This window comes from Dryobates pubescens, chromosome 38 (genome assembly GCF_014839835.1).
Source record: "Dryobates pubescens isolate bDryPub1 chromosome 38, bDryPub1.pri, whole genome shotgun sequence".
Classification (NCBI taxonomy): domain Eukaryota; kingdom Metazoa; phylum Chordata; class Aves; order Piciformes; family Picidae; genus Dryobates; species Dryobates pubescens.
In genome coordinates this window covers 1,889,512-1,904,352 of record NC_071649.1, presented here as the reverse complement: position 1 = coordinate 1,904,352, position 14,841 = coordinate 1,889,512, and the positions used below count along the sequence as shown (strand labels likewise).

The 14,841-nt window shown below is 54.7% G+C and overlaps 1 protein-coding gene across 1 annotated transcript in view; it reads right to left on the bottom strand.

Moving 5' to 3' along the window:
- Positions 1–12,943, bottom strand: part of EEPD1 (endonuclease/exonuclease/phosphatase family domain containing 1) — a 68,640-nt gene extending 55,697 nt beyond the window's left edge. Inside the window, exon 1 of the mRNA XM_054177152.1 lies at positions 11,860–12,943. Within this exon, the coding sequence (XP_054033127.1) occupies positions 11,860–12,713 (854 nt within the window). The 5' untranslated portion in view covers positions 12,714–12,943. The remainder of the gene's footprint in view (positions 1–11,859) is intronic.
- Between the last annotated feature and the right edge of the window lie 1,898 nt (positions 12,944–14,841).

Here is a 14,841-nt window from a genome sequence, read left to right as displayed (position 1 = left end):
CCTCCAGCAGATCAACTCCTGCCCCCAGCTTGGTGTCATCTGCAAATTTACTGATGCTGGACTCAATGCCCTCGTCCAGATCATCAATAAAGATGTTAAAGAGCAGGGGAGCTTCAGGTTGGACATTAGCAGTAATTTCATCACAGAAAGGGTTGTCAAGCCCTGGAACAGGCTGCCCAAGGAAGGGGTAGAGTCACCAGCCCCAGGGGGATTTTATAGGATATGTCCCTGTGGTGCTAAGGGATATGGTTTAGTGGTGGACTTGGCTGTGTGGGGTTAGCAGTTGGACTCAATCTTAAAGGGCTCTGGGCAACGTGATCTAGTGGAGGATGCCCCTGCTTACTGCAGAAGGGCTTGGACTAGATGACCTTTTGAAGCCCTTTCCAACCCTGACCATTCTATGACTCTACCAACCCAAATGATTCTGTGATTCTATGCTCAAGCTACAAGAGCAAGCTTTGAAGGTCAGGTCAAGGGTAGAGGAAGGTTTCCTTTCAACCTGTGGACAACCACAACACAACAAGTGCCCCACTTCTTACTGTCCCTTTCTTCTTGCCACAGGCTGGGCGACACAGAGGGCTACCATCATCCCTGCACACAACTCCTCCAGAAAGCTGCTCCACTCTACAAGCACACACAAGAGCTACAAGTGGATGGAGAAGCAAATGAAACCACAGCCAAGTCCAAGTGGTCTCACATTACAAAAGAAAAACAGAGAGAAATGGGAAACATCACATGCTTAGAGGTGGCTTTTGCTTCTGCAGCACAACCTTCATCCACCAGCAGCACTGCCAGAAGTCTTTCACTGCCAAAAGCAATGTGTGGAAGTCATCCAGATTACAGCCAGAAGCTGCTGACTGAGGACTGCTCAGTCTCTGAACCTTTACCTTGTCCTTTAAGCCATGGTTTCCCTCTCTGCAGTGATCCCAAAGCAGAGCAATTAAAACAAGAAATCATGGGGGAGATTTTTGGTAACCAGGGAGGAATCTTTATGCAGAGAACAAGTGCAAGGTCCTGCAGCTGGGTCAGGGCAATCCCAAGCACTGACACAGGCTGGACAGGGAGTGGCTTGAAAGTAGCCCGGTGAAGAAAAGGATCTAGGGGTGCTGGTGGATGAGAAGCTCAACAGGAGCCAGCAGTGAGCACCTGCAGCTCAGAAAGCCAACCAGAGCCTGGGCTGCAGCAAGAGAAGCAGAGCAACCTCACACTGCCTGCTCCTGGCCAGCTTCTCCATTGCCAGCCCTGCTCTTCAGGGCTGCTTTCTATCCCCTTCTCCAGCAGCTGGAGCTGATGGAAGGGGGGAGACCAAGAGGGGGGAGACCAAGAGGGGGGAGACCAAGAGGGGGGAGACCAAGAGGGGGGAGACCAAGAGGGGGGAGACCAAGAGGGGGGAGACCAAGAGGGGGGAGACCAAGAGGGGGGAGACCAAGAGGCTGCTTCTAACCCTGACAATTCTGTGATCCCTCAGAGACATGTTAGAAACAGGGTTGGGCTACCTGGCAGCAGTATCAATCCCTTCACCCCCACCCACACCAGACGCCGTTTGTTGCTCAATGCAGAGCAGGCAGCACAGTCTGCACTGATGATGGAAGGGGAGCACAAACACAGCTAAAGATAAGGAAAGGATCCATACAAAGGGCTGGCAGGAAGATATAGATAGGCAGAGCAAAAGCTGCACTCCCACTGGTGCCAAAATCATAGGTAAACTTGGGCTGGTCAGTGTCAAGGGTGCACAGGGCAGTCAGGCACCACTGCAGCATTTTCCTGCTGATAACATTTATTTCAGCACTTCATTCAGCAGCAGCTCTGATGTTTTACACATGGTGGAGGTCTCTTGCAGACACAGTGTGCTTCCTCTCCCATGTGTTGTTGTGCTGGTATGAGCCTCACCACTATCAGCCCCATGTGCCACAAGAGGCAAACTAGTCTCAGACATGCCTAAGGTGGTCCTCCTTGCTGGTGGGACCCCACGGCTGCCTAGGGTAGCTTAAGATCCCATCTCCACTGGAAAACTGCTGCCTTGGTTCAAAAGCAAACTATTTTAAATCCTAGAACTGTCAGGGTTGGAAGGGACCTCAAGGATCAGCCAGTTCCAACCCCCCTGCCATGGCCAGGGACACCTCACACTACAGCACCTTGCTCACAGCCACAGCCAGCCTGGCTGCAAAAACCTCCAGGGATGAGGCTTCCACCACCTCCCTGGGCAACCTGTGCCAGTCTCTCACCACCCTCATGGGGAACAACTTCTTCCTAACATCCAAGCTGAATCTCCCCATTTCTACATCAAGTAATCTGGGTCCTTCCCAGCTAAGGCCTCCCTGACAGCCTCACACTTTCCCATATTTTTTGTCTGCTTGGAAGGAGAGAGGGGGGGGAAAATAATGTAAGAGCAAGACAATAATTTTACATGCTATGAGCAGTGGGTTTGACAGTACAGCTATGGAACTGTCCTTGCAAGCATTAATTAGGCAAGTTTCTGTCTGTTGGGTTCGTTTTTCAAGGGCAAATTAGAGCTGCTCTTGCCACAACCCTCTGCAGTTCGCTGGCAGGGAGCTGGAGCCACGCTTGGGTCTCATTTGCCTAAACTGAACAAAGAAACCAAACACAAAGGTTCTAAGTTAACACCCAGTGCATACCCAGCAGCAGCAGGCTGCTTTCAGCTGGGCAGAGAGCTGGCTAAGCTCTAGGCCAGCCAAGCCTGGGCAAGGGAGGGAGGGAGGGAAGCAGGGCACTGACCGGCATTGCCCTGAGCAAGGCTGAGGAAGCAGAGGGGGGAAAACAAGGCTACAAGCATAAAGGAATTTAAGGTGGGTGTAGTCAGGAGGTCAAGAGAGGTTCTCCTCCCTCTCTACTCTGCCCTGCTAAGGCCACATCTGGAATACTGTGCCTGGTTCTGGGCACCCCAGCTCAAGAAGGACCTCAGGGAACTGCTTGAGAGAGTCCAGCGCAGAGCCACAAAAATGATGGAGTGGAACATCTCCTTCATGAGGAGAGACTGAGGGAGCTGAGGGCTCTGTGGCTTGGAGAGGAGGAGACTGAGAGGTGACCTCATTCATGTTGATAAGATGTGCAGGGTGAGTGCCCAGGGGCTGGAGCCAGGCTCTGCTGGGTGATGCCCAATGCCAGCACAAGAGGCAGCGGTGTAAGCTGAGGCAGAGGAAGTTCCATGGAAACAGGAGGAAGACTTTTTTCACCGTGAGGATGACAGAGCCCTGGAACAGGCTGCCCGGGGGGCCTGGGGAGTCTCCTTCTCTGGAGATAGTCAAAACCTTCCTGGATGTGTTCCTGTGTGACCAGCTCTAGGTTGATCCTGCTCTGGCAGGCGGGTTGGACTGGATGATCTCTCGAGGTCCCTTCCAGCTCCTAACATTCTGTGATTAGTCTGAAAGCAACAGCAGCAGGATAGGTTTATGCCACCCCACCCCCCCTCCTTGCTAAGCCAAGGGTGGCCCTGCAGGGCTGGCAGTGTGTCGCAAGCATGAGGGATTTAGGAGAGGGAGGCTGCTGCCAGTGCCACAGCAAAAGCCTTGCTGATCAATTAGCTGTTCAGTAACCCACTAAGGACCTGTTCAGCTGTGAACAGATTGGACAGCTGCTGTAGCTAAATTTGCACAGGAGCTGGAGCACGTTACCTGAAACGCCTATAGAAACACGGCAAAAAATAGCCAGGCAGAAGCAAAAGGGAAAGTTTGCAACTCCTCCTCCTCATCCATAGCCATAAACCCACAGCATGGACTGCTCCCAGGAATAGCTTTGCCCCATGAGATGTTCCCTACAAAGAGTAGGAAGGCATTACTGTGCTCTCTCTCCTCCTCAGTCGGTGAGGGGCATGGAGAGGGGACAGCTGGACAGCAGAGCCTCGAGGCTCAGAGGTTCTCCAGCCCACTCTGCATAAGCTGGCTGCACTTACTCCAGTGCATTTGGTAATCCAGCCACCCTTAGCAGAGATGGCAAGATAATCCCAGATCTGTTTCCCCCCCACACTCCCCAGGAATTAATTTTTTCAGATGATATTTTTATACAGAGTTGTACTGCTGGAACACACAGAGGCAGGGGGCACGAGCAGGGTAATCACAGAATTGTCAGGCTTGGAAGGGACCTCAAGGATCAGCCTGTTCTAACCTCCCCTGCCATGGCCAGGGACACCTCACACTACAGCAGGTTGCTCACAGCCACATCCAGCCTGGCTGCAAAAACCTCCAGGGATGAGGCTTCCACCACCTCCCTGGGCAGCCTGTGCCAGTCTCTCACCACCCTCATGGGGAACAACTTCTTCCTAACATCCAATCTCAATCTCCCCATTTCTAGTTTTGCTCCATACCCCCCAGTCCTGTCACTCCCTGGCACCCTCAAAAGTCCCTCCCCAGCTTTCTAGTAGCCCCCTTCACATACTGGAAGGTTGCTATTAGGTCTCCCCAGAGCCTTCTCTTCTCCAGACTGAACTCCCTCAGCCTGTCCTCATAGCAGAGCTGCTCCAATCCCCTGGCCTCTTCTGGAGCTGCCCCATTAGGTCCATGTCCTTCCTGTGCTGAGGGATCCAGAGCTGGCTGCAGCACTGCAGGTGAGGTCCCTCCAGAGCAGAGCAAAGTGGCAGAATCACAGAATCCTAGAATGGCTCAGGTTGGAAGGGACCTCAGAGATCATCTGCTCCAACCTCCCTGCCATGGGTAGGGACACCTCTCAGCTAGACTCAGCTGCTCGAGGCCTCATCCAGCCTGGCCTTGAACACCCTCAGGGAGGAGGCAGCCACAACTTCCTTCAGCAGCCTGTTCCAGAGTCTCACCACCCTCAAAGCAAAGAACTTCTTCCTAAGATCCAGTCTAAACCTACTCTCCCTCAGCTTCAAACCGTTCTCCCTTGTCCTTTTGCTACACACCCTTAAGAAAAGTCCCAGTGGCTTTGAGCTTAGGTCTCTCACTACCATTTGTGATAGTTCACTCCTAGTATGGGCAGCATCACTTTGGGCAGTGATGCTGCCTGCTGAATCTGAGTATGCTCTCCTTGCATCCCTGCTGAAGTTGGAGGCAGAAAATACACAGAGGATGCTGAATGTGCTCCCTCTGCCAGTGCTAGCTTTGGTATTTAGCAGCGTTTGCTCACCCCAGCTTAGTCTGACCCAAGCAAAGCAGCTCCCCTCACACAATATGCAGCCCAAAACATTGCTGAACTCATACAGGTGGAGGCCACACAGACAACCCAAAGCAGCAACTACCAACAAAAAAAACCCAAACCCAAAGTAGCAAGAAAATCCCACCCAAACCAAACCAAACCCCAAACAAACAAATAACAGCACACCAAACACAACATGAAACCTCACTGCTGTCTACAGCTCCCTGAAAGGACATTGTGGAGAGGCTGCTGCTGGTCTCTTCTCACAGGTAGGGATAGAACAAGAGGCAATGGCCTCAAGCTGCCACTGGGTAGGTTCAGACTGGACAGTAGGAAACCTTTTTTCATGGCAAGAGTGGTCAGGGATTGGAATGAGCTGCCCAGGGAGGTGGTGGAGTGACCAAACCTGTCTGTGTTTCAAGGTGGTTTGGATGTGCTGCTTGGGGCTGTGGTTTAGGGGTGAGCCTTGTAGAGTAGGGTTCTGGGTTGGAGTTGGTGATGCTGAGGGTCAGTTCCAACCTGAGTGTTTCTGTGATGCCATTTTTTGGTTGCCAGAGGCACTAGAAAGTGCCAGTGACTGGTGGCTGTGCATGCCTCTGTATTTCTGGGGCTCATTAAAATCCCTCAGCAAAGAGCACATTGAAGATACCATCACACAATTCCTTCTTTCCCCTGCTTTTTCCTGAGGTTGCAGGAGGCAGGATTTCCTCCCTGTTGCATAAGGAGAAGAGGGTGTATTTGTTCTTTGGCCATGTAAGACTTATTAGCACAGACAGGTTACTGGAGCCAGGCCCTCTTTCCTGAGCTTTTCTTGCAGGGGAATTATTCTTGGCAAGGCTCCAGCATCGTATTAACCCAGTGGAGAAAAAACCAAGCAGCTGCAGAAAGTTAAGAGACATAAAACAGATGCACCCTAGGGCTCTGCTGGGACACCAGGAGCTGCAAGTGACAGAGTGGAAATCATAGAATCACAGAGTTGTCAGGCTTGGAAGGGACCTCAAGGATCAGCCAGTTCCAACCCCCCTGCCATGGCCAGGGACACCTCACACTACAGCAGCTTGCTCACAGCCACAGCCAGCCTGGCTGCAAAAACCTCCAGGCATGAGGCTGCCACCACCTCCCTGGGCAACCTGTGCCAGTCTCTCACCACCCTCATGGGGAACAACTTCTTCCTCACAGCCAATCTGAATCTACCCATTTCTAGTTTTGCTCCATCCCCCCCAGTCCTGTCACTCCCTGACACCCTCAAAAGTCCCTCCCCAGCTTTCTTGTAGCTCCCTTCAGATACTGCAAGGCCACAATTAGGTCTGCTCTGAGCCTTCTCTTCTCCAGACTGCACAGCCTCAATTCCCTCAGTCTGTCCTCATAGCAGAGCAGCTCCAGCCCTCTGCTCATCCTTGTGGCCCTTCTCTGGACTCCTTCCAGCCCCTCCAGATCCTTCCTGTAATAGAGGCTCCAGAACTGGACACAGTGCTCCAGGTGTGGTCTCAGCAGAGCAGAGGGGGAGAATCCCCTCCCTGGCCCTGCTGGCTCTGCTTCTCTTGCTGCAGCCCAGGCTCTGGTTGGCTTTCTGGGCTGCAAGTGCTCACTGCTGGCTCCTGTTGAGCTTCTCATCCACCAGCACCCCCAGGTCCTTTTCTTCAGGGCTCTTCTCAAGCCAGTCCCTGCCCAGCCTATGTCAGTGCCTGGGATTGCCCTGACCCAGCTGCAGGACCTTGCCCTTGGTCTTGTTGAACCTCATGAGGTTGTCATGAGCCCTACTGCAGCCTGTCCAGGTCCCTCTGGATGGATCCCTTCCCTCCAGCATGTCACAACAAATACGGAATACCAAGTAACAAATGCAAACTGATGCTGAGCTTCCAAAACACTGAAGCACAGCCTTCACTACTGCTGTGATCACAAGGGACAAAAAAAATCCCCACAGAAATAAAGATACAAGACAGAGATCTTCACAAAGTTACCACTCAGCATCCCAGAGCATAACAAAAACCAGCTGGAAAACCTCTGCTGCAAACGGTGCCCAGCTGGGTCACTGCCCTCAGCTCCCAGCACACACTCAGGCAAGCAATTAGAGGATGCTCTGTGTATTGTCTGGGGTGGCACATGCCTGTGTCATGCTTCTTGAGGCAGTCACCCAGTGGGTGCCCTGGCACATGACTGCTGGAGGGAGCAGTCACAGCCTGTCATTAGAGTCAGGAGCTTGCTTTATGGTCAGGAAGTAGAGGCCTGGGGCAGGTAGAAATGAGGGGTGGAAAGAGTGTCCTTCCCTATGGATCTAGGCTATGGGGCAGCTCTGGAGTACTTCAGCCAGAGAAAACATCTCTGCTGGGGCTACTTATCCTCCCCACAAAGTCACCTGCAGCCTTTCCCCTCAACTTGCTCACCCTTCCAATCCTGCTGCTCCAGCCCTACACACTTGCAGCCTTTCCCCTCAACTTGCTCACCCTTTCAATCCTGCTGCTCCAGCCCTACACACTTGCAGCCTTTCCCCTCAACTTGCTCACCCTTCCAATCCTGCTGCTCCAGCCCTACACACTTGCAGCCTTTCCTCTCAACTTGCTCACCCTTCCAATCCTGCTGCTCCAGCCCTACATCTTCCTCTCTTTCCTGGTGAGAGGTTGCTGCCTTCTTCCTTCCCTCGAGAAGAGGGAGGACATGCAGGTCACCTGCACCCCAGCTCTGACCTGCTGTCAGTAAACCCCAGATTCTCCAGACACCACCTGCAAGAAACCCCTCAGGTTTGAGGCAAATTCAGCCCAGATTGGACACTTTGATCCTGTTATGCATCAGGCTCGCCTCCACATTCATCATCTTAATCCCTTCTAAAATTACCCTCTGGTCCTCTGAATGAAAACACCTCGTTCCTCCACTCCAAGCACTGTGATAAACATAGAACCTTGTAAGATGAGAAAGAGGGTGAGGACCTCGCTGTATTTCATTATTTTTGTACTGCAGTGATGAATTTCAAAACAGCCAGGCAGTAGCAGTCATGCTTACTGATTTGGGATGCGTTCCCCCTGCTGCTCTTCAGAAATTCACCACTTCTGGCCACCAGTAGGAAGGGTTAGGTTCAGGTTTGCTTCCCCTTCCCCCCCTTCAGGAGGATATTCTCTTGCCTTTTGTTTGTTTTGAATGAAGGCATGGGCCTCTTTCCTTCCTGCACAACGGGTTTCCTCAGGGCAAAGACTATGTAGGGCTGGAAGACCTTCATCTTCTAGCCTCACCTGGAAATGAGCAGTAATTGTCCTGGTTGTTTATGCCTGAAAGAACAAGGCCAAGGCATCTCAGAGCTACCTGCTGTGAAGTGGTCATGAATAAAAGAAAAACAAACGCCAAAGCAAGCCTTAAATGAGCCTTCCACCTGGCACCAAAGTCCCTGAGCTCTCAAGATTCTTTAGGCAGTCTGAATGCCGTCTTCTGGACTTGCTGTGCTTCAGTCCTAAAAAGGACCTTCCCCTGAGGCAGCTCCTCCAACAATAGTGCACCAAAGCAGTACTCCAGGTCCTTGAGACCACCCCAGACTGAGACCATCCCAGGCTAGGAGAAACCAGCATGCAGAGGAGCACATGAAGGTGGTGACTGTGCACAAGGTGTCTCAGCAAGCAGCAGGTGTCCATGAGCTGGAGGAGGGGACATTCAGGCTGGATGTGAGGAGGAAGTTCTTCACCATGAGAGTGGTGAAGCCCTGGAATGGGTTGTCCAGGGAGGTGTTTAAGCCCAGGCTGGATGAGGCTCTGGCCAGCCTGATCTAGTGTGGGGTGTCCCTGCCCATGGCAGGGGGGGTGGAACTCGATGATCCTTGTGGTCCCTTCCAACCCTGAATGATACTATGAGCATAGCTGATGAGAGCACTGCCTACTGTCCAGCTGAACAGCCTTCAGACTGGGCAACAGCTTGGAGACTTCAGCAATGCTTGTGGGACATCTGCTGAGCACTCAGAGCACCTTAAAAACTCGCCCCATGGGGCTGAAGCGCTGGTGAGCCCCATGCAGCAGTGTGTTCTTGCTTGCAGAAGCCAGAGGTTTGTTTCTTCTGCTAAGCATCAACTGCAGTTGATTTACCTGGGCTAATATTAGCTTGTGAGGCATTTTGTCAGTTCCCAAGGTACACAGCTGGAGCTGGGAGGGAGACCATGGGGCTCACACACAGAAAGGAGGCAGCTGGTGGTCTCAGCTGTGGCTGGTTTCCAGCTGCAAAGCTCCCCTGCCCTCAGCAATGCTAGCACCAGCAAGGGAATGCTCCTCCCTGAGGTGCCCAGCATGACTTTTCCCAACTTGAGACTCTCTTCCCCCTCCCTGCATCAAGTTGATTGTATTTGTTTGTTTTCCTGTTCCCACATTTGTTTTCCCACTAATGTTTTGCAGGGCTTGTCTGTGGATGGACAGAAATTTCCATTTCTTTCCAGCTTCTCACAATGTCCCCAACAGTCAGAAAGTACAGAAAACAATGGCATTATCCTCTCCTGTGTGACTGATGGCACACGTGGGCTGCTTCTAAACTTCAAGGTATCAGAGAGACCTTTCACACCACCCCGTACAACCAAGTACCAGTTTGCTAAGCTGCATGGAAACCAAGCACCATGCAGTTTGAGAGTCCAAAATGCCTAGGGCCACACTCTGAATGCCCAGTAGCCAGCTTGGGCTAATGGAGGTTTACAGCCTAAGCCACTTTCTCTGCCTAGATGTTTTAAAAGGGGGTGGGGGAGGGGGGGGAGGCAAAAATGTGCTCAAAAAATACTGAAGGTGCAGAAGTAACAGATCAGACTGTACTGGGCAGGGTCCTTAAAAACCCCACTGTGTAAGTAAGTACATGAAAACCAATCAAAGTCACTTTTCTTCCAAAACAGGATTCTGAGAAGAATCCCGAGGCTGCTGATAATCAGCAATTGTCTGCCTGCCACTGCCCTCTCTGCCCATGCCCAGCCCCACCAGACTTCATCCCAAGGGCTGCTCCAGCTAACCAACGACTCAGGGAAGAACAGGAGCAGTGGCAAAGGGGGAAGGACAGGCTATCTGAACTAGCAGAGCAGCCAAGGAATACTGAAAGATCAATACTGAAGGGATCCTACAGGAAGGCTGCAGAGGGACTGTTCGTGAGGGTGTCTAGCAACAGAGCGAGGGGGAATGGTTTGAAGCTGAGGGAGAGTAGGTTCAGGCTGCATCTTGGGAAGAAGTTCTTCAGTAGGAGGGTGGTGAGACTCTGGAATAGGCTGCCCACGGAGGTTGGGAATGCCTCCTCCCTGGGGGCGCCGAAGGTGAGGCCTTGAGTCTAGCTGAGAGGTGTCCCTGCCCATGGTAAGGAGGTTGGAGCAGATGATCTCTGAGGTCCCTTCCAACCTGAGCCTGTCTGTGATTCTACACCAGGCTGAAGCCATCATTGTAACATCTGAAACACCCCTGCTGGGCTATCATCTCCATTTTGGCTATCACACAGCAATGACTGGGAGATGACAGATGCCTCCTAGGCGGGAGCACCGGGCTCCCAGGCAGCGCACAGCAGAGGGTTCCTCAGCCACAAACGCCGCACCGCGGGATGCCACATCACTGCCACCATCCTGCTCATCTGCTTGACCTCCACAATCACACCCACAAGAGCCATTATTCAGCACATTACTGGGGAAGGACAGAGCTCTCTGCGCCACCAGAGGTAACAGTCGATCAGCACTTCCCACAACGACCCCTTTGCAGAAGCCCAAGGGTCCCCTGCCCTGATTCGCCTCCAGCTGGAAGTTTGAAGAGCAGCCAGAGGGAAAAGTTTCCCTATGCCGCAAGTGAAACAGCAGATCAGCCGGCACAGATTTCACACACAGAAGGCAAAAGGGTGAGAGTTACTTCAGAATTCTTCTTGCATTCTTACATTTCTGTCTGCAGCAGAGAGTTCATCAAGAGAGACATACCCGGCAACGTTAATTGCTTACCACATGAAGAAAATGTAGGTCTCAGCTTCTCAGCAATTAACACCACGAGTACCACCTAACTAACCTGACCACACCACAAACAGACCTTGCTCAGGGCACCCGGGGGGTCCCCCTGGTGCAGGGACAGCACGGCCTCCCCAGGCAGCATACCCAAGGGTGAGTAGTCCCTCCAGGTCAGCAGATGCCCCATCACCTCTCGTTAACCAGCTGTGTCACCCTTGTGGCTCCAGCCCTGCCATTCCACACTTGTTACACAGCCCAAACCATCCTGACTGTGCTCTCAAGCCTTTTCTTATGTGGGGAGCACCTCTGAGAGAGGGCAGACTACAACCCTAAAGCTGAAGTTAAGGAGATCACCACTCAAACGAGACTTTCTCCGGAGAAGAGGCAGCGGCAGGTGTCAGCTTGGCAGCTCCAAACAGGCAGATCTAGCACAGTGTCTTGCCTCCCAAAGTCATAATATGGTGCTCTGTGAAACACCCTAAGAAACAGGGTGCAGGCAGAGCAGCCCTTACCTTGCTATTTGCCCCCCAGCTGCTGGCAGGAAAGACAGTTCAAAAAGCTCTTGAAGAGCCAATCCTTGACCCGTGTGACCGATTGTAACAGCTCAGTCCCCCGTGCACACGAACACCCCCCTCAGGAGGCTCCCCACCTTTCAAGGCATACAGCAGCTTTATGAAGGGACAGGCACTACAGACCCAGCGTTAAGACTCAGCCAGGGTTCCATACAAGCATTTAGCAATCCTGGGAGCAAGAAGCCAGTCCCACTTGGGACTCTAGAGCGCCCAAACCGTGCACGGTGCTGGGCTTGCAGGTCAGGTGCTACCCCTTACCTGTTCTCCAGCAGCGTCATGCACACCACCTCCCGCACGCCTGGGTTGTTGGCTTTCTCCACCGAGCAGCTCTGCAGGTTCCAGGTAGCCACCCTCAGGACAGGTCTTCCGTCTCTCACCCCACCAAACATCTCCACAGAGGGGCGAGTGGATATGAGCTGGGTCGGACCACCAGGAGGAAAGTCCAAGTCCTCACTCTGGAGGCTCAGAGAAGTGGGGCTGGGGTGAGGCTTAGCAGTGAAGTTGAGGCCACCGTTGGTGTTGGTGGAAGGAGGCCGGGACCTCTCTGCAAAGATCTGATGCCTGATTTTGTCCAGAAAGGAGGAATTGATGCAGTCCATCTTCACCAGGTCCTCGATACTTTTGAAGGGGCCGTGCTCTTTGCGGTAGTCCACGATGCTGTTGGCGATCTTCTCGGTGACGCCGCGGATGCTCATGAGCTGGGCCGGGGTGGCGGTGTTGATGTTGATCTTGGTGGCGGAGAGGTGGTGCTCGGAGGCCAGGTCCTTGCGCAGGGAGCTGGGCGAGTGCTGCGCCGAGCTGCCCTTGCTGCTCACGCAGATCTCGAACTTCACCTGCTCCAGCTTGGCCGCCCCCACCCCGCTCACCAGCGCCAGGTCCTCCACCTTCTTGAAGCCACCGATGTACTCCCGGTACTCCACGATGTTCTGAGCCACTACCCGGGTGACCCCGGGGAGGGTCATCAGCTCCTCCTCCGTGGCCGTGTTAATGTTGAGCCTCTCCTGGTTGACGAGGATGTTGCTGAAGTTACACGCCGCGCTGAACTTGCGGCTGTGGCACAGGTCCGCCGGGTCGCGGGGGATGGAGCGGTGGCAGCCCAGGCTTCCCCCCATCTCACCGCCTCCGCGGGCCGCCGCCGGAGCCGGGACAGCAGCGGGCGAGGGGCGCTGCCGGGGCTGCCCGCCCGCGACTCATGGAACCCCCGCTGGAGGCCGGCGACGCCCCGCGGCTCCTCGGCAGGGCACGGCGGAGCGCGGCAGCTGCGGGGCACCCTGCGGACAGACCCGGCGCGGCCGGTCAGGCGGACCCCGCGCAGGAGACCCTCGGCTTCTTTCTTCTTCTCCCGCCTCGGCACCGGAGGTGCCGCCGCAGACGCTCCGTACCCGCCCGCCTGAGACCCGGGCGGCAGCTCCGCTTCAGCGCCCGGTGACTCCTCCCGCTCCCCCGCCGGCGGTAGTAGTAGCTCGGCGGCAGCTCCCGCCCCTCGGCCGGGCGAGGCGGGGCCGGGCACCAACGCCACCGCCTCCCTCCCGGGGCGTCACCGGGCGCCGCCACCGCCTCCCTCCCGGGGCGTCACCGCGCCGCGCCCGCCTCCAGCCCGGCACCGGTGCGGCCTGCCCGGGGTTGCAGGGGGAGCGGCTGTGCTGGGGGCGCTCTGCCCCCACGCGGGATGCTGCCCGCTGCCCCTACCCGGGATGCTGGCCTCTGCCCCTACCCGGGATGCTGCCCGCTGCCCCTACCCGGGATGCTGCCCGCTGCCCCTACCCGGGATGCTGGCCTCTGCCCCCACGCGGGATGCTGCCCGCTGCCCCTACCCGGGATGCTGGCCTCTGCCCCTACCCGGGATGCTGGCCTCTGCCCCTACCTGGGATGCTGCCCGCTGCCCCTACCTGGGATGCTGCCCGCTGCCCCTACCCGGGATGCTGGCCTCTGTCCCGGCCCTGTCCCAAGCATGCAGCTGGCGAGGAGGAGGGGTGGGCTGCGTCCTCCTCGCATGGGCGCACAACCCTAGGAGGGGGGTTCGGGCTCGGGCTCGCAGCACCCATGGGCACCCAACATGGCCACCTGGCTGCGCGGGGCAGGCTTTTCGCTCCCATCGGGTGATTGGGAAGTCGGGGGGCGCCGGGGGCTCCGGGACTCCGGCGCTCTCTGCAGCATCCCCCATCCCTCGGGTGTCGTGGGCTCACCTCTCCGCGGCTGGCAGGGCATAAGCGGTGGGTTTGGCCAGGGCTGGCTTAGTGGTTGGACCGAACGATCTTAAAAAGCCTCTTCCAACCGAAACGATGTGATGATTCTAAGTGTGTTTTTCAAGCCTCACCAGTCATCTCCACTCCCTGTTTTGTTGCTCTATGCTTTCATACAACCAAGAAAATTGCCTGTTTCCTTTTTTTCTCCTTTTTTCTTTGCATTCCCCCCCACCCCACCCCCCGAGGGCTGCCCAAACTGAAACTCCCCACAGAATGATGCCTTTGGATCGATTAGATCTGCATACTAGGTCTGCCTCAGCCCACAGTCTCTGGTCTGTTGCCCCTAGCCTTTTCCTGAGATGGGTTCCACCATCCTGCACCAAAATCTTGGTCATCTACCACCCACGTGCCAGAGCTGGCTTTCACATACTCTGTTTGTACCCTGAGAGCCACCACAGCCCGTGCTGCTGAAATATATCAATCAAATCCTGGGTTCAGTTTTGGGCCCCTTGCTACAAGAAGGACACTGAGGTGGCCAAAGAAGAGCAGCAAAGCTGGTGTGGGGTCTGGAGGACAAAGGCTCATGAGGAACAGCTAAAGGCACTGGGGGTTGTTTAGCCTGGAGAAAAGGAGGTGTGGGGGAGAGCTTATTGCTGTCTACAACTAACTGAAGGGAGGTTGTAGCCAGGTGGGGGTTGGGCTCTTCTCCCAGGCAACCAGCACCAGAACAAGAGGACACAGTCTCAAGCTGTGCCAGGGGAAGTTTAGGCTGGAGGTGAGGAAGAAATTCTTCCCGGAAAGAGAGATTGGCCATTGGGATGTGCTGCCCAGGGAGGTGGTGGAGTCCCTGGTGGTGTTCAAGAAAGGCTTGGAGGTCTTATCCAGCCTGGCTGATTCTGTGGTTCTGTATTGAAGTGAGAGTCAGTCTGTTCTCCCAAGTAACAAGTAGTAGGACAGGAGGACATGGGCTCAAGTTGCACCAGAGGAGGCTTACGTTGGACACTAAGGCAAGGGTTCTCAAGCACAGAAACAGACTGCCCAGGGAAGTGGTGGA